The 19,598-nt window shown below is 47.0% G+C and overlaps 1 protein-coding gene across 12 annotated transcripts; it reads left to right on the top strand.

Annotated features, from left to right (window-relative positions):
• The first annotated feature begins 6,420 nt into the window (after positions 1-6,420).
• RABL2B (RAB, member of RAS oncogene family like 2B) lies at positions 6,421-19,164 on the top strand. 12 transcript variants are annotated; one of them, XM_036866724.1, is made up of 9 exons: positions 6,424-6,476; positions 8,188-8,350; positions 13,266-13,295; positions 14,458-14,537; positions 15,177-15,256; positions 17,475-17,586; positions 17,931-18,025; positions 18,426-18,509; positions 18,681-19,164. In XM_036866724.1, the coding sequence occupies exons 2-9, from the start codon at positions 8,244-8,246 to the stop codon at positions 18,759-18,761; spliced, it is 669 nt and encodes a 222-aa protein (XP_036722619.1). In that variant the 5' UTR covers positions 6,424-6,476; positions 8,188-8,243; the 3' UTR covers positions 18,762-19,164. The 12 variants fall into 12 exon arrangements, with proteins under 12 accessions (XP_036722622.1, XP_036722619.1, XP_036722617.1 ...); XM_036866722.1 differs by having other exon boundaries at positions 17,928-18,025; XM_036866719.1 differs by having other exon boundaries at positions 17,898-18,025.
• Positions 19,165-19,598: the final 434 nt, after the last annotated feature.

The following is a 19,598-nucleotide window of genomic DNA, read 5'->3' as shown; positions in this document are numbered from 1 at the left end:
CATGCGGCGGAGCAACTAAGCCTGTGCGCCACAACTACTGAGCCCTCAAGCCACAACTACTGAAGCCCGCGCACCTAGTGCCCGTGCTCCACAACGAGAAGCCACTGCAATGAGAAGCCCGCGCACCGCAACGAAGAGTAGCCCCCACTCGCCGCAACTAGGGAAAGCCCAGGCACAGCAACGAAGACCCAATGCAGCCAAAAATAAATAAATAAACTTATTAAAAAATATATCTATACAATTACCTTTTTACCTTATGGTTCAACAACTCCACTCCTAGATATAGACCCCAAAGAATTGAATAATAGGTGTTCAAACAAAAAATATATATACAAGAATATTCATAGCAGCACTGTTCACAAGAGCCAGAAGGTAGAAATGACTGAAATGTCCATCAAAGAGTGAATGGATAAACAAAATGGGTAGATCCATAAACTATGCTATTATTCTACCATACAAAGAAATTAAGTAAAATGGCGCAGCCGCTGTGGAAAACAATATGGCAGCTCCTCAAACACTTAAGCAGTTAACATACGATCTGTCAATTCCACTTCAGGGCATAGACTCAAGTATTTGAAAGCAGTAAGTAGAACGGTTATTTGTACAACCATATTCATACCAGCATTATTCACAATGGCCAAAAATGTGGAAGCAACCCACGTAACCATCGACTGATGAACAAATAACAAAATGTGGTATATGATATGATTCAGCCTTTAAAACTAAGGTAATTCCCACACATCACACACATGATGAACCTTGAAGTCACCAGGCTAAAAATAAGCTGGTCACAGGACAAGTATTATATGATTCCACTTATATAAGGTATCCAGATAAGTCAAATTCAGAGACAAAAACAATGTGGTTGCCAGGGGCTGAGTGGAGTTAGTGTTTAATGGATAGAGAGCTTCATTTGGGGAAAATGAAGAAGTCCCAGAGATGGATGGTGAGAATTGTACAACAATGAGAAGGTAGCTAATGCCACAGGACTGTACACTTAAAACGTTTAAATGGTAAATGTCATGTTACACATTTCTAATCACAATGAAAAAAAAAGTTAAGTACTGATATGTATTACAACATGGATGAACACTGAAATCATCCAAAGTAAAAGGTGCCATACAGAAAAGGCCACCCAAACACAAACTCATATTATGTGCTCTAAATCCATGAAGACTGTAAAAATAAGGGAAAATCTCAGTAACGATTCCAGAAAAAGAAAACTGGATCAGGATGCAAAAAGACACTTTCAAACAGCTAGAAAACCTGGTGAAAGTTGGAAGTGGGCCTGTGGATTAAATTATAAGGTGCAAACCTTTTGATTTACTCATTTTGGGGTTATATGCTGGTTCCTGGGGAGAATGTCCCTATTTTGGGTAAAATACACCAGAATATTTCATGTGAAGTGGCAAATGTGAGCACTTTTTACTGTTATTGAAAGTGTTCTGTATGTTTGAAATGACTGGGAAGTAAATTGCTTTTCAATGACAATACATGTCAGAAAAGCAGAGAAGATATCAAACCCTAACTCTGACCCCTAACCCTAACCCAACTAATGGTCCAGTTCAGCCTTTCATTCATGAGTGACCCTTAGAGAATGCCGTCCTCCTAGAGGTCTCAGGGAGATGGAAAAAAAAGGAGAGAAATGTGGGCCAGTTACCCTTAACACTAACACAACCCTCAAACCCTAATCACTAATCTCTATGCCTAAATTCACTACTCCTAACCCTAACCCTGTAACCCTCTAACTCTAGCCCCTAGACCCTTTCCCTTGGCCCTAGCCCTAGTCCTAAGCCCTAAATCCTAAAACCTAGCTTTTGCCCTAGCCCTAACCCTAGCCCTATCCTGTACTCTAACCCATACCCAAACCCATACCTTAACTAACCCATACTCCAACCCAAACCTGAACCCTAGCCCCTGACTCCTAACCCTTGAACCCTATCTCTAACTTCTGATCCCTGAACCCTATCCTAGATCTTGGACCCCCGACCACTGTCTCAAACCCTGATCCTGACCCTAACTACTAAACCCTAACTTCTCACCATAATCCTAATCTAAGATAATTAAAGAGAATAAGAAACAGCCAGAAAAGCAAGAAGGAAACCAAGAGACTGTGGTATCAAAAAAAGCAGTTGAATGCTGTTGAGAGTCTGGTATAACTAAGCCTGGAATGTAGTCACTATATCTGGCACCAGAGAGGTCACTGATGACATTGGCATGTGCAATTTCTGTAGTGTTGGGCATTCAAAGTAGGTTGGAGTGGGCTTGAATGAATGGGAGTGACCAAAGGAGACAGAGGCTCAGCTGTGATGACATGCAACTTCAAAGAGTAGCAAAAATAATAATAATAATAATAATAATCTATTCTGGGGAAAGGGGAGCAAAGATGTTGGTACCAAAGTCCAAAGTGTCTGGCTGTGAACTCCACCAGCCACCAACGAAAATACACCCCCAAAAGAAAGTACCTGGTAGCCTTCCAGTTTACGGTCCAGCATGCAAGGAGTTCACAAGTTGACACTCTGTCCTAACAAGTAAGAAGCTAAACTGAAAAATCACCAGCTATTCTTGGAGAGGTGAGGTCACAGAGCAAACCACTGCCCCCAAAAATGAAGAGAAAGACAGGCAGAGCAGAAACCCACAAGCAGAAACACATCGCAGGAACCAGCATCAGGAAAGGAAAACCTACCTGCTGTAATTGACAAGTCACTGGACACTCAGTGTGGACAAATCTGAGAACTAAAAACTCCAGGGTGGGCCCAGTCTTAGGGGAGCTCCCACACTTTTGTGAGTTTTACCTCCAGGAGAGCTCCAGGTCTTCACAGTGAATATTGGAGAAAAATCCCTCATGCTTCCAGCAGAAGGAAAGGAAAAATAACCATTTTAAAATACACCAGGGCATTCTGTTCTTAACAAGGCCTGCCCTCAGGAGAAACCATTTTACCAGAGCCTGACCTGTTAGGGTTTTATCAGAGCTCAACCGAACTGACAGAAGAGAAATACTCAACTCCAGCCAGCTCTAACCATCCCGTCCCACCTTAGGAGGGAAAAACTGGTGAAGTTTACAGTCCAGGGGCACAGGCTCACCAAAGACTGCGGCCTAGTCACAGGACTACAGAACGCTTCTGTTCTCCCACATCTAACATCACATTACTAAGGCCTATTTACTGCAGTTCCTTTTACTTAGTACATGTCCACCTTTCAACAAAAAATTACAAGGCATACTCAAAAGCAAAAAACTTAGTTTGAAGAGACTGAACAAGCATCAGAACCAGAGTCAGATATGGCAAGAATTTGGAATTATCAGATTGGGAATTTAAAACAACTTTTATTAATATGCTAAGGGATTTTATGGAAAAAATAAATAACATGGATAATGTAAGAACAGAAATGGAATTTTTAAGAATTAGTTGAGAAGAAATGTTAGAGATCAAAAATACTGTAACAAAAATGAAGAACATTTTCGATGGGCTTATTAGGATACGGGTTGTGGCTGAGGAAAGAATCTCTGAGCTTGAGGATATAAAAACCAGGACAGAATATCCAAGACAAAAAGTGCAACATACACATAATGGAAATACCAGAAAAAAACCCAGAACAGAACAGAAGCACTAAAGCCTGAGAATTTCCACCAAATTAATGTCAGACACAAAAACAGAGACCCAGGAAGCTCAGAGAACAACAGGCCGGATAAATGCCACCAAAAAAAAAAAAAAAACCACCTAAGCATACCATATTCAAACTTCAGAAAATCCAACATACAGAAAAAACATTGAAAAAACCCACAGGGAAAAAACATCTTACCCGTGAAGTAACAAAGGTAAGAATTACATACTTCTCAGAAGCCAGGAATGCAAGAAGAGAGTGGAGTGAAATACTTACAGTACTGAGAGAAAAAACCACGAAGCTAGAGTTCTAGGCTCTATGAAAGTATCTTTCAAAGGTGAAGGGGACTTTTTCAGACAAACAAAAATTGACCTGCCTTGCAAGAAATGTTATAAAGAAGCTCTTCAGAGAGAAGGAAAATAATGTAGATCATAAACTTGGATCCAAATCTACCATCAGAGAATGAATAAGTGAAGGTAAAACTTTTAATTTTTCTTTTTCTCAGTTGCTCTAATAGATAACAGTTTATTCAAAATAATAATATCAACAATGCATTCAGTTATGTATGCTTATATATAAGTGAGATAAAGGACAGGCGGGAAGAATAGGAGTATTTCATTATTATAAGGCAGCTGCACTATCTGTGAAGTGGTATAGTGTTATTAACTGGACTTGAATATTTTATAAATGTACATTTCAAACTCTAGGGCAACCATCAAAAATGTAAAAACAAAATAAGCATAATTGATATGACAGGAGAGGGGAGAATTTGGAATTATATAAAATTAAAATGCTCAATTAAAACCCCAAAAGGCAAAAAAAAAAAAAAAAGTAGGAAAGACAAAATAGGAAAAAAAGAACAAGGGCAACAAATAGAAACTAGGAACAAACAGGTAGATATTAATCAAACAATATCAATAATCACTTTGAATATCAATTGTCTAAATATACCAATTACAAGACAGATTGTCAGAGTGGATCAAACAACAAGACCCAGCTATCTGCTGTCTAAAGGAAATGCATGGAGAAAGATATATCATACTAACACCAATTAAAAGAAATCAGGAGTAGCTACCTTAATTTCAGATAGAGAGGACTTCAGACCAAGGAAAGTTATCAGAGATAAAGAGAGGTATTACATAATGATAAAGGGGTCAATATTTCAAGAAGACAAGCAATCCTTAATGTATGTACCAAACAACAGGGTGTCAAACTACTTGAGGCAAAAAGAAGAACAGCAATGAGAAACAGATGATTCCAGTATTATTTTGAGACTTCAACACCCCTCTCTCAGAAACGGACAGAGCCAGCAGGCAGAAAATCAGTGAGGACGTAGCTGAACTCAATAGCACCTTCAATCAACTGGATATAATGGACATCTATACACTACTTCATCCAACAACAGCAGAATACACATTCTTCTCAAGCTCACATGGAACATATACCAAAACAGACCACATTCTGGGTCATGAAACACAACAAATTTAAAAGAATACAAATCATACAATGACTACTCTAATTCCGTTCCAAAAGGCTCTTTTGCCAGACAGCCTTTGAGTGGGGCCTTTCCCTATGTTAGCGCCTAATTACCCGCTGAAGCCCAGCTCACTTCCCCTGTTGCTTTCTCCCGTCTCCCTGCTTACTTTCTTCAGAGGATTTGTCTGTAATTTTATTACAACAGCTAGTTGATTTACACGTCTGCCCCACTGGAAGGTCAGCTCCAAGATGGCAGCTCTGTTGCTCCCTGCTGTACCCTCAGTCCCCAGGAGGAATGTCTGCCTTAGCCCACAGGTGCCCTCAACAGGTACTTCTTGAATAAATCAATAAATGTCCCTGAGCCAGCATCTCACTGCCGAGCTGTGTGCAGGGAGAACTAGGTTACCTGATAAACCTGGCTCAGTCGTGGCTGTCCCAGTTCTCGGTTAACAACAATGGAGTAGAAAAATATGCTCATGGGGCTTCCCTGGTGGCGCAGTGGTTAAGAGTCCGCCTGCCAATGCAGGGGACACAGGTTCCATCCCTGGTCCGGGAAGACCCCACACGCCGCAGAGCAACTAAGCCCGTGCGCCACAACTACTGAGCCTGCGCTCTAGAGCCCGCGAGCCACAGTTACTGAGCCCTCGTGCCACAACTACTTAAGCCCATGTGCCTAGAGCCCGTGCTCCGCCACAAGAGAAGCCACCGCAATGAGAAGCCCGCGCACCGCTACGAAGAGTAGCCCCCTCTCGCTGCAACTAGAGAAAGCCCGCGCGCAGCAACAAAGACCAAAAATAAATTTTAAAATAAATAAATAAATTTTTTCAAAAAAAAGAAAGAAAAATATTCTCAGAATCGCCCCAAGAGAGAATTACAAACTTTAGAAGTCACCTAGTCTTCTGCCTCCCACACAGGAGGCCCCACCCCTCCACTTTCCCCAGCGCTGCCCTGCGCCCCTTCCATCACCCCCAAAGAAGCCCCCGCACTTGGGCACCCACTCCCACACAAGACGCCCGCCCCACACCTATGGTCCACCCACCGCACCTGAGCACCCTGCCCCCATGCCTGCACCCCGCCCCACACGCCTCAGGCCCCGCCCCCACGCCTCAGGAACGCTTCCCCAGTCGTTGCCCCCGGCCGCCCAGTCACTCCCCAAGGCCTACAGCCGCTTGAACCCTGGCTCAGTCCCGGGGCCAAAGCCCACCCCAGACTCCGGCTCTTGGAAGCCCCAGGCCGGCCCGGTCCGGATACTCATTGACCGGCAGTACTCTCGCCCGGCACTGCACTAGCCAGCCAGCCCCCGGCGAGGTCCTTCAGGCCTTTGGCCGGGCAGCCCGCCTAGGGTCCTTGCGCGGTTGCGTAGCATCTGCGAGGACGCGGGCAGCGCTGGAAGCTGAGTGAGCCGCGGTGGGACCCGGGCTGACTCGCGGGGTCTGAGACAGGGCAGGGTCCGGGACGGGGCGGGATCCGAGGGGTATTCGGGGCCCTGAGGGCAGCTGGCCGTGGGCGGACCGACCTGCGGCGCTCCTGGTCTCCAGCGCTCGCCCGGGAACGGCCGAGAAGACGAAGCCGCGCGGGTGGCGGCCTCGCATGGGGGAACCGCCCCTCCAAGGCCGTCCTCGGGCCCTTGGCCAGTGGGGGGAAGAACGGGACAGTGGGTTCTGGCAACGGTGGGGGGGGGGCGAAGGCAGCCCAGCCTGGCTGCGGGGGTAAAGTGGTTCTCAGACCTGTTTGGTGCCCGAAAACTACTTGAGTGAAAGAGAACTTATCCACTGGATGACGAGGACATCGACAACCATTGAAGGTCTTTGAGAACGGGTTTGGCTGCGTTTGGCTTCCGAACAGGTCGCTCCAGCTACAGGGTGGAGGTGGAAGGGGCAGCCCCTCATTATGCTTATCAAGCATCTGCCACTTCCCAGTCACTGCTTTTGAGGCTGAGGGTACCTCGGTAAAGAAGGCTGGGTCCCTACCTGAGAAGAAACAATAGCATTGCAGTTAGGGAAACTCAGGGGTCCTGTCGGTATTTTCCACCCTTGTGTGCACGTCTGTCATAGCTCTTGCCACAGTAGACTTTGCCATCGTGTCTCCTATCCGGGTGCAAGGTGTACCCGTGATGAACCCTCAGTAAGTGCAAGCACTGATGCTGCGTTGTCGTTGCATCATTTCTGTGTGCCGAGTTAACTCAGAGTGTGGACTACAGCACATTCCCAGTAATGTTTGTGAAGTTATATTTGGGCTTAAGGACATGAGGATAGTGGAATTGTTACGCCTCGATGTTGGCATTGGGTGGCTGGTGATGTCTTGTACAGACAGGGAACGTGAGGGGCGACTTTGGGGTGGGCAGGGCTTAGGTCTCACAGGTTATTTTTGCCTGTGTGGAATAGTTCGCTATTCAAAATCTGATAGGCAATTGCATACCTGAGTCTGGCACTGAGGGAAGCGATCTCTGTGGAGATACAGATTTGGCATCATCATTTGGCAGCATTTAGGAGATACCTGAAACTAGCAGAGGTTGAAATAACCCTAGAGAAGAGGGTCTGGGGAGTGCCTAGTCTGAGAGAGGAACAGGCAGCTACTGATGGCAGTATGATGGAAAATGAAGTGGAAGTGAGAAGCATGAAGTAGAGGATCAGGAACACAGGTTAGGTTTCTTTGGCTGTGTGATCTGTCATTCAGTGATGAGAGTTCAGGCTTACAGAGCCCTGTCTCTTTGTCAGACAGTGTCTAAACTCAGTCATGTGATGTGGGCACTGATTTTTGTCCCTGCTTTACAAGTGAGAAAACGCTTGTAGGTAAAACTTGTAAAGCTTCAACTTGGCTTTAGAATAGTCTCTCCAGGTAGGAGTGGGAGTTGTGGTTCTGAGCATAGCTGAAGTAAAGAGATGACATAGGGTAAACCACTCTCAGAAGATCTGGGTGGGGACAAGATTACAGCCCCATGATTCAGCAAGTGCTAGCCAGGTTGATGGTGAATAGAGAAGGATGTTAAGTGTTTCCTTGGGCCCCTCTCTTGTCAGCTCATTGTCTCCCCTGTCCAGGAAGAGGAAGTGGATTTGGTGGAGGGGACTTCTCATCTCTTTAACAACAGCCTCTTCTTGATCTTCCCAGATGGTGACAAGACCCCCCCTCCCCTGAGCTGATCCCCTTTCTACAGCCAGGAGCCAATGGCCGGGGACAGAGCCAAACCCTGTGAGCTGGACCAAGAGAAATACGATGCCGATGACAATGTGAAAATCATCTGCCTGGGGGACAGCGCTGTGGGCAAGTCCAAGTATGTCGGGAGACTAGGGAAGAAATGCCAGGCCTAGAGTGGGTCTGGGTTATTAGAAAAGTCCTCCAGAGGCATAGAGGAGCATGGCTTCTGTGGGAGTGGTGAGAGAGTAGTCTTGGCTGGAGCCCAGGTCTGCATGGGGGCACAAGGGAGCGTCACATCAGCAGCTGTGTGTGTTTGGGGAGGAGGGCGTCCCCAGGGACAAGTCACAGGACTGAGGAAATGGAGCTTTATGCATTAGTCCTGGCAGAAAGTATGGGACGGGTCACCCTAGAGACTACTGAAGCAGTCCTGGTGAGATGAGAGCTGGGGTCTTCCTGTGTGTGGTGTGGGGCTGAGAGATTGCAAGATGCAGACAGTGGGAATGGGGAGAGGAAAGTGTGAGAAGTGTGACTGGCACAGCCAGCGACAGGACGAAGAAAGGTGGTGAAGATACTGTCTTGCAAGACCTCAGAGTTGAGAAGAGTGGATAGAAATGATGCCTGACTATAATCAGCGTAAAGATTTTTTTTTTCTTAAAAGATTTAATTTTTATTTATTTTTGGCTGTGTTGGCTCTTGGTTGCTGCACGCGGGGTTTCTCTAGTTGCAGTGAGCGGGGGCTACTCTGTTGAGGTGAGTGGGCTTCTCATTGCAGTGGCTTCTCTTGTTGTGGAGCATGGGCTTTAGGCGTGCGGGCTTCAGTAGTTGTGGCACATGGGCTCAGTAGTTGTGGCTCGTGGGCTGTAGAGCACAGGCTCAGTAGTTGTGTTACATGGGCTTAGTTGCTCTGCGGCCTGTGGGATCTTCCTGGACCAGGGATGGAACCCGTGTCCCCTGCATTGGGAGGCAGATTCCCATCCACTGCGCCAACAGGGAAGTCCCAGTGTAAAGATTGACTCACTCTTTTAACTGACTTCAGGGCCTCTGTGCGCAGGCGTGGAACTCCCCCTGAAGGGAGGCTCTGCAATGCTGGCAGCTTGTCTCCACAAGGTGTGAACCTGTGTCTCAGCTGCCTTGGACCAGTGGGGCACACATCCATTTCTGCCTTCGCAGGATGAGGGTAAACTTGCCCCTAACCAGATGCCTAGTTTAGTCTTATACCCCAGGTGCCCCAGTTCCACCATGGTTTCCACTTTTATCTGTTATTAACATATCCTTAGACCCAGGTAGCTGTCAGTAATTCCCTAGGGGCTTTGCTGACTGGGGCAGAGGTCACTAACTTTTCTCAGCCTCAAGTCTGTTTATTTTAAAAGGTGCCCTGGGAAAAGCAAAGCAGGAACTTGTGGTGGGAATCCTAAACTCAGGTCCTCATCTAAATGTCCAGACTTTAGGTGTGAGCAGGATTGTCATACTGTAAAATGTCTAGGAAGCAACTCAAAATAACTATTTTTTCATCACAGTGCTCTGGCTAGAACTTCCAGTACTATGTTGAATAGAAGTGGCAAAAGTAGGCATTCTCTTGTTTCTCATTATAAGGGAAAGCTTTCAGTCTTTTGCAATTGAGTATTAACTGTGGGGTTTTCATATATGGCCTTTATCCTTGAGGTAATTACCTTCTATTCCTAGTTTTTTGTTTTTTGTTTTTTAATTTTTTTAAATTTATTTTTATTTTATTTTTGGCTGTGTTGGGTCTTCGTTTCTGTGCGAGGGCTTTCTCTAGCTGTGGCAGGCGGGGGCCACTCTTCATCGCGGTGCACGGGCCTCTCACTATCGCGGCCTCTCCTGTTGCGGAGCACAGGCTCCAGACGCGCAGGCTCAGTAATTGTGGCTCACAGGCCCAGTTTGCTCTGCGGCATGTGGGATCTTCCCAGACCAGGGCTCGAACCCGTGTCCCCTGCATTGGCAGGCAGATTCTCAACCGCTGCGCCACCAGGGAAGCCCCTCTCCTTCATTCTTGAAGGTTAGTTTGCTGAACATAGAATTCTTTGTTGACAATTTTTTTTTCAGGACTTGAAATATATCATTCCGCTGCCTTTTGATCTCAGTGGTGTCTGATGAGAAATTGGCTGTTTATCTTATTGAGGATTTTGTCTTTGAGTTTTGACAATTTGCCTATAATGTGGATCTCTGTGAGTTTATCCTGTTTGGAGTTTGTTGAGCTTCCTGGGTGGATACATTCATGTCTTGCATCAGGTTTGGGAAGTTTTTAGGCATTATTTCTTCCAACAGTCTCTCTGCCCCCACCCCTCTTCTATTTATGATGCATGTGTTAGGATGATTTATGTTGTCTGATAGGCTCCTTAGGCACTGGTCATTTTTACTCGTTTTTCTTTCTGCTTCTCAGACTGGATAATTCCAGTTGCCTTATCTTCAAGTTTGCTGATCCTTTCTTCTGCCTTTTCAAGTATGCTGTTGAAACCGTCTAGGGAGTTTTTCATTTAAATTACTGTACTTTTCAGCTCCAGAATATCCGTTTGGTTTCTTTTCATAATTTCTATCTCTTTATTAATACTCTCATTTTGTTTATATATTGCTTTCTAATTTCCTTTAGTTCTTTGTCCATGGTTTTCTTTAGTTTTTTGAGCATATTTAAGATAATTGATTTAACTTCTTTGACTAGTAATTCCAGGGTCTGGATTTCTTCAGGTATTGTTTCTGTTAAATTCTTTTTATGATGAGAATAGGCTGTACCTTCCTGTTTCTTTGTATGCTTTGTAATTTTCTGGTTGATAATTAGACATTCTGAGTATTTTGATGTGGTGACTTTGGAACTCAGCTATTCCCACTCCTCGGGTATGGCTGACTTCTGCTTGTTTAGAGCTGGAGTATCCACTTACAACTTTTCCATACTGTTTTTGCAAAGTGTATATTCCTTCTTGTGTGTGGTCACTGATATTTCTATTCCATTATCTGTGATCAGACAGTGACCTGATAAAGATTTCCTTAAATATTTGGCTCCAAAAGGGGAAAGAAACAAAGAGGTATTCCTATCCCTTTAAATTTCCAATAGATGCCAGCAGGGGAAGACTCTGAAGCCTGAGAGAGCTGAGATCCGGCTCCTCAGCCAAACTTTTTGAGGAAAGTGTCTCTACTGGAGCCAGACATTTGGAACACGGGTCACTGCCTAGCTGCAGTGGGCCTGAGGAGCGGGTGACCGTTGCTGGTTTGTGCGTGTTGTTCTTTTGCATAAGGCCAGCACTCTCCTTTTATCTAGCACTCTCCTGTCATTGCGTCCAGTCAGGTTCCAGAGTTCTGAAGGAGTTGATTCTGGTCATTTTTTCCAGTTATTGGTTGTTTCAGTTGAGGGAGTGACCCATAGAACTTCATACTCCTCCATTTTATGTAATGTCCTCAAGGTTCATTTTTTTCCTACACAGATATCCAATTGTTTCCACACCATTCCTTGATAAAACAATCCTTTACCCCATTGAATTGCAGTAATGCTTTTGTTCTAAATCCAGTGACCATACACGTGGCTATATATATTTTAAGTGTGTGTTTACTGTCTGTCTTCACCCACTAGACTGTAAGCTCCATGAAGACAGGAATTTTCCTCTGTTTTGTTAAATGTTATATCATGGCACCTAGCATAGTATCTGGCAAATGGCAAGCACTCAGTAATATTTTTAAATTTTTTTGTACTAAAATGTATTTGTCCATTCTTCTGTTGAAGAACAGTTATGAAATTATCATTTTTATGGTATTAGACACAATACTGCAGTGAATATTTTTATGCCTATCATCTTGGGCACACAGTCTATTAGACTTGGGGTGTAATTGCCCAGTTTTAGGATTAGCTCAAACTTTGACTTATCCCAGTTGCTCTCCAAAGTAGTATATTAAGTTCGCCCTCCTACCGGCACAGTACAAGAGTTTCTGTTGCTCCACAAAATCTGCAACGTTTGGTATCATACGACTTTTTCAACTTTGCTAATCTGAAGGATGTGTGTGCTACTTCATTTTATTTTAATTTGCATGAAAATCATTAATTTACATTAAAATCATTCAAGATTGAGCATCTTTTCATATGTTTTTTAGCCATTCTTCTGAATTGCCTGTTCATATTCTTAGGACCCAGGTTGTGTGTGTATTCTCTTATTCACGTATCAGAGCTGTTCATAATCTCTGTATATTAATTCTTTGTCAGTGATTGGCATTGCACGTATCTTCTCCCAGTCTGTGTTTTTGTTTTGTTTTGTTTTTTTCTTAACTTTTCATTTTGAAATAACAGATGTACAGGATGTTGCAAAGAGAATACAGAGAGGGCCTGTGTACCCTTCACCCAGTTTCCCCAGTGGTTATATCTTACATAACTGTAGTACAAGATCAAATTCAGGAAACTGGCATTAGTTCAATGCATATGTATAACTCTGTGTCATTTTGTCACATGTGTAGATTTGTGTAAGCATCACTGGACTCAAGATACAAAACTATTCCATCACTGCGGAGGCCTTGGTCGTGCTGTCCATTTATAGTCACACCTACCCCACTTCACCTCCTGCCACCCCTAACCCCTGTAACCGCTAATATACTCCATCTCTATAATTGTGTCATCTTGGCAACATTGTATAAAAGGAATTATACAACATGTGACCTTTTTCACTCAGCATAATACCCTTAAGATTTGTTCAAATTGTTGGGTATATCAGTAATTTGTTCCTTGTTATGAGTAGTAGTCCATATTATAGATGTACCACAGTTTGTTTATTCCCGAAAAGGAGTAAGCTGGGGTCCCTGCCCGCAGGGAAAGCATCTGTGGGTGCTGGGTCAGCGTTATAGCCGAAGGGGGTCAGGAACTTAAAGGGAGTCAGAAAGAGGGTGGGTGGGTGGTTCCTGGGCATTGTCCTTGAAAGGAAACTGTGTAGCTGTGGAAGGAATGGGAGGGGGGAAGCCACAGCTGGCTTCCAAGTTTTCAACCCTTGGGTGGTGCAACAGGGGCAAGGAGGAGGAGCGGTGAGGGATGCACCTGACCACCTTGCACATTCTCCTTACAGACTTGTGGAGAGATTTCTCATGGATGGATTGTATCCTTCAAGTTTTGAAATGCTCCTTGTTCCTGTGGCCCTTTCCACCCTCGTGCCAACTCAGCCCCACTGCCCACCCCTTTGCTCCAGTGCCAGGGAGGAGGGATAAGTGAGTAAATTCACAGGTTTCATTTCATGCTGGTTTCTCACCAGCTGACCTACATGGCATCACATGTAGTTGGTGCTGCATATTTTGAAGCTTACTCACATTTGGATTTGCTTTATATTAGGAAAGCAGTGGAATGGCTAACAGTACCTCGTCAGATGCCTGGGCTCAAACCCCACCTCTTCCTTCTTAGTAGCTCTGGCGCTGGTCAAGTCACTTAACGTCTCTGACCTCAGAGCTTGGGCTCTCTAATATTTAAACATTCTCTGGTATGAATCAACTTTGTAAAATAGGAACTGCCAGCCCCATCCTCCTTCCGTGAATCGTTGCATTGTGCAGGTTTGGAATGAGACAATTGGGATGGTTTTTAAAAGCTTCCCAAGTGAGTGCATTGAGAGCTGTGGGTTCTCAGAAGAGCCCTAGAGCCTCCTGCTCCCTGCCCTGGGCCCCAGCCCCCCATGGTGGACTCTAAGTGTATCTGACTTCACCTTCTACCAAGTTCTCCTTTGCCCCCACCCACCTGCATCATCCCAGCTCTCATGGTTAAACCACACAGCATCTTGCAGCTTCAGGAAATGTTATTCCCCAAGCTTTTTGATAGGGTTGCAGAATGCAAACTACAGTTCATAAACAGTTTGTCAGCTGTCTGGCTTATGAAGACTTTTTTTCCCTGGGACTGTCACGTTGCTTCTTATGGCTGGGTTTCCTCTCTGGCCTGCAAGAGCCCCATCCACAAGGAGCTGGGGCATCCCCACGGTCTCATTTGCCAGCTAAGTGATGCTGTTTCAGACAGCTGCTCTGTAAAATTCCATTCCATGTTTTCCCTTGGACTTAGCTGGCCAGCACATAATCCCAACCTCTCCCACCCCTCACCTTTCCATGGAGCTTGTGCCTGTGATATTTGAAGTTGATCCTCTGCAACACTCATTCAATTTAAAATCTAAATAACTTCTTAAAAAAGGAGAGAGAGGGCCCATTCCATCACACCAGCAACCACCCCCCAGCACCTTTCTTACGTCTCTTTTCATTCATCTTTGCTCCTTAACCTAAATGCAGTCAGCCCCAGCAGCTGTCCACATACGCCCTGACCCTGTACAAGCACACGGCCACGGTAGACGGCAAGACCGTCCTTGTGGGTGAGCAGCACGGTGCCGAGCCACGCCAACTCTCAAGAGGGAGAAGTGGTGGGGGAGAGAGTCCAGCAGGGGGAAATGAGGCCCCAGGCGTGGATGAAGGGTGATGGGTACAACCCAGAGAGCCAGGAAGCCAGGGAGGGTGGGAGGAAGCACGCAGGGTTCTGTTCCGTGCTCTTCAGCCAGTGTAAAGAAATAACAGGGTTGGTCTGAATGTCGTCTGCCACAAAGGGTTTGGCTTTAAATGGGGTCACAACCTTCCCCTTGGCCAGGCCACACATCCAGCCTGACTGTGTCCGCCCTCTGTGATCAGCACACATGGGAATTGGGCCTAGTTTTGACCTTGGAGCGTCCTGCATCTTATAGGTGGGGGAAGGAGGGCACTGACCCTCTCCCTCTTGGGGCTTCCTGTCTGTATTCTCCTTCCTCCTGGCCCTGTGTCTCCCTCTCACCCACCCCCACGCACCCCCAGGTGCATTACACCCTGACAACACACCTGCGAGCTGTGTGGTCTCCGTTCCTCCCCATCCTCCCACGTGTGCCTGTGTTTCTGAACACAGACACCGCACAGAGATGCTCAGCGTCTGGGGCTCTCTGCCCTTCGTCCCCCATCAGGCAGTCAGAGCTGTGTTCACGTTGCAGACTTTTGGGACACAGCAGGCCAAGAGCGGTTCCAGAGCATGCACGCCTCCTACTACCACAAGGCCCACGCCTGCATCATGGTATGAAACCGACTGGAGGGCAAAGGCTCTGGGCAAGTCTGGCCTGAGGGGCGAAGGGGTGCAGGGCCCAGCAGGGCTGAGCCCTCCTCACCAGGGCGGGGTGCTGGCGGGAGGGATCAGGGCAGGCTTCAGACTGCACGTGCTTCCCAGAGGTTCTGAGGGAGCACATGCCAGGGCCAGCTTCTCTTCCGGGGCTGGGGGTGAGGGGGGGTATGGAGCCACCATTCCAGCGGGAGGAGCAAGGTCAGGGCTTCGTCATCAGGCAGAGCGTCTGAGGGTCAAACACAGTCTCCCTGACGGAGGCCTACCTACTCAGGCAAGCTGCTAAGGCCTCCCTCATCCGCTGCGCTCTCGGGGCAGGTGCTGGGGCTGAGCGGGCCCTGGTTCCCAGGGAGCTTTCCCTCCAAAGTGGCCCCCTCCTCCCTGTCAGCCTCTCACTTTGCTGTCTAGACCACGGTCCTCGGAGGTCCACCCCCGTAGCCAGGGGGTAACAAGTGCCGCAGGAGAGCCTGACACTCAGCTATGGCAAGGGCCACGAGTAGAGAGAAGAACTGTAAACCTGTGCCCGTTAGGACCGCCTGCCCACAAACTCGCTGGCTCCTTCTCAGGCTCTTCTGTCCCTTAAGCACACGATCTCTTGAAATTTTCCAAAATTTAATGCTAGTACCTCTAATGGGACAAAACAAAAGAGGGTAACAAGGTAAGGCAACTGGGGGCAGACTAGTGCCAGCAGTCGTGACCTCTTGCCTCTGACACATCTCCATTAGCTCCTTTTGGGCCCTCTTCTGAGACCTGGGGCGTTTGTCCTGCCAGCATCCCTGCATACCTGTACCTGCAGGTGCCTACCACCAGCCCCAGCCTGCTGTAGGGGGCCTTGCAGGTAGAAAGCGCTCAGCCTCTCGTGACCACATGGGGACCTGATAGTCCCAGAGGGAGCTGGGGTTCCACCCCCCTCCTTGAAACCCCAAAGGGTATGCTTCTCAGCCTAACCAGCTCCTCCTGAGCTCTCAAAACAAGGAAAGGAAGCTCAGGAAACCAGACCTGGACAAAGGGCGACTGACAGTGATCATGGCAGGCAGCCATGGGAGGTGTGAAGCAGATTCCGGAAGTTTCATTACAAGTGTATTTTAAAAGAAGTCTTTTTTGGGAATTCAAGACAAAGTAGTCATTTATTGAAATTGGGCCTGGGGAGTACCATAGAAGAGCCTCTCAAGTGGACCTCCTGCTGCCTCAGTTGTGACAGCTGCTGACCAGAGCCCACTGCCATGCAGGGGGAATCTCTGGCCCTGGACACGGTTACTCCCAGGAAGGGCTGGGTTGTTTAGAAGTAAGATCTGCCATTCCAGCAGGTTACAGGGTTGTGCATCTCAATCCACTGTTGTGCTGGGGCAGTTTGGACGTGTGAGTCTATTCTGGAGGGTGGCTTGGCAACAGAAAGCTGGCCTTTGAGGAGCTCCTGTGAGGGGCTTGAAGGATCCCTGCAGCAGCAACTTGAAGCGTCTTAGGACTTCTGTCCTCCCTGCCCTTAGAGCCAGGCACAGTGCTCACGCTTCTTGCGGATACTTCTAAATAGGTAAAAACTATAAATCAGAGAAAGTTAATAAAATTATGATAAGCTACAAAATAATAAAAGACAAAAGTACTTTTAAAAAGTTTAAAATACAAAATTAAAAGTTTATAATTAAAAGTAAATCAAAATAACTGAAAGGAAATTCTAGAAACATTTAAGATTATCATAAAGGAGGTGTTTTGTTGGGTTTTTTGGCCACACCACGCATGGCATGTGGGATCTTGGTTCCCCAACCAGGGATCGAACCCACGCTCCCTGCATTGGAAGTGTGGAGTCTTAACCACTGGACCAGCAGGGAAGTCCCATTATAAAGGAGTTTTTAAACAAAGTTTAAGCAGTAATTAGACTAAGAAAAAAACAAAAAGCTTACCATTTGTAACGGACTTATCAATAAGTAAATGATACAATAAGTAAAATGATAAAATCTGGTTAAAATAGGTAAATAAGGTTAGGTGACAAGATGAAGGTTCTAGAGGGTGAGAAGGGTGGGCAAGGCATAGCCTTTGTGGTGAGAGGGGATGCAGCTCAGAGCGGTGCATGGTCCGAGTTCGCAAGCCCGTGTTTGCCTGCTTGTGTGTGTGTCACCTGGGGGTGGCATGCAGAGACATTGATACACTTGGGCTGTCTTCTTTCCTCTGCTAATTGCAGGTATTTGATGTGCAGAGGAAAATCACCTACAAGAACCTGAGCACCTGGTATACAGAGCTTCGGGAGTTCAGGCCAGAGATTCCATGCATTGTGGTGGCCAATAAAATCGATGGTGAGGCCACCCGACATCTGAGTGCCAGCAATTCATGGGGGGACCCACCATCACACGTTTCCTCTTCCTTTCCTGGGCCAACGAACCATCAGTGGTCCATTCTTTTTCCCAACATACAGCCCTTGGTTGCTTGCCATCACTCCCCTCCCAGTAAGGATCCAAGTGAGCCAACCTGCCTTCTCGAGACACAAATCCCAGTGAAATGAACTCTTTCTAAGACACGTCCCCTGGTTGTCCCTGCTCATCCCTCTTCCTAGAATGGGGACCTCCAGTGACCCACCCTGCAAAATTCTCTCCCTTTCCCTTTGTAGACAGGCCCATGTCCTACCTTCTCTCTACAGCAGACATAAAGATGACCCAAAAAAGCTTCAATTTTGCCAGGAAGTTCTCCCTGCCCCTGTACTTTGTCTCAGCTGCTGATGGTACCAACGTTGTGAAGGTAATGGGAGACTGCAGAGACAGTCTTGTAAGGCCGGGGAAGGCCTGGTGCTGAAGTTACCAGGGAAGCGACGGAGAGAAGGGCTGGCTGCAGGGATGGTGGAGAGGACGGGCACTGTTGTGGGGGCTGTGCTGAGCATGTGGTGACAGGAAGGGCTCGTGTGAGCATTGACAGTAGGGGCGGTGATGGGTTGGGCTTGGTGAAGAAAAGGTACATTGACCATGCATGGGGTCAGGGTGACAGGGAAAAGGTGAACTGAGGAGTGACCTTGCTGATTTGAGGGTGGAGTACTGTGTGGACATATGATGGGGACGGGGCCAGTGGGTACAGGGCAGGCAGAGTCCAGGCCACTGGCCCCACGGCCTCGTTTTCCTTCCCACCACCTTCACCTTACCTCCAGCTCTTCAGCGATGCGATTCGATTAGCTGTGTCTTACAAACAGAACTCCCGGGACTTCATGGATGAGGTTTTGCAGGAGCTTGAGGTAGGTCAGGTGGCATAGAGAAAGCAGCTCCTCTTCCTAGGGGTGCAGAGCATAACCCAATAGACTGACTTTGCAGGCAACACGTGCTCGTCGAGGGCACTGCCCCTAGAGGTGTCAGAGCTACAGCTGGGCAAGTGCAAGGCCAGGCCTCACCTGCACGCTTGTTCACAGAACATCAGCTTGGAGCAGGAGGAGGAGGATATGCTGGACAGAGAGCAGCGTGGCCGCATCGAGAGCCCGCCTCCCTCCTGAGTCACGGAAGGAGGCCTCTCCCCGTGGCCGGCTCGGTGGGGAGGGGGAGTTCAGCATACCCCTGCCTTCGGCAGCCCTTCAGCTCTCACCTGAGACATTCTTCCGGGCCATCCCCTGCCATACCTCCTGCAGACCCAACCATCCCGTTTGCTCCCCCACTTCCATGGCCCATGAGACCTGACCCTTCACAGTTGTTGCCTCCCCTGTAGTCACGGGCAGGGAAGGGGTCAACACCAGCAAGAGCCATCAACAGGTGTAAGAGGTCCACACCAGACCCTGAGGCAGAATTAAGGATGGACCCTCCAGGTTATGTGGGACAGTGAAGAAAATCGGGGAACATTCTGTGTGTGTCTCTTAAATAAAAGGAAATTTAGGTGGGTTTTTTCCCCCGTCCCAGAACTGACCTCAGGGCCTATTCGTTGCATTTCTACCAAGGGAATGATTTCTAATTCCTGACTATCCTTTTTCCTCTTTAGTCTCCCAACGAAACCAGCCATTTTAAGAAAATGGTTTTGAGCAGAGAGCTGTTCATTCCATAAGTTTTTCCAGAGTTCTTCTAGGTACAGCCAGTACACTGATGAACAGCGAAGCCAAGATCACAGGCCCAAGTTTGTTGTTAACATCACGTGAAAGCAGGTGACTGGTCTGGCCATGCTTAGTAATACACAAACATCGTAGTTGTAAACATCAAGGGTCAGTACAGCCACACCACAAGGCACACCTGTTTGCATTGTAAGAAATTGACTTTAGGAAAGCTTCCTTTAAAACCCCTATTTCAACAAGGGAGGCTTTCCTTCATTTTTTTTGAGGACTAGTGTGGACATTGTACCTCCTTGG

The sequence above is a fragment of the Balaenoptera musculus genome, chromosome 10 (assembly GCF_009873245.2).
Source record: "Balaenoptera musculus isolate JJ_BM4_2016_0621 chromosome 10, mBalMus1.pri.v3, whole genome shotgun sequence".
NCBI lineage: Eukaryota > Metazoa > Chordata > Mammalia > Artiodactyla > Balaenopteridae > Balaenoptera > Balaenoptera musculus.
This window is presented reverse-complemented; position numbering and strand designations above follow the sequence as displayed.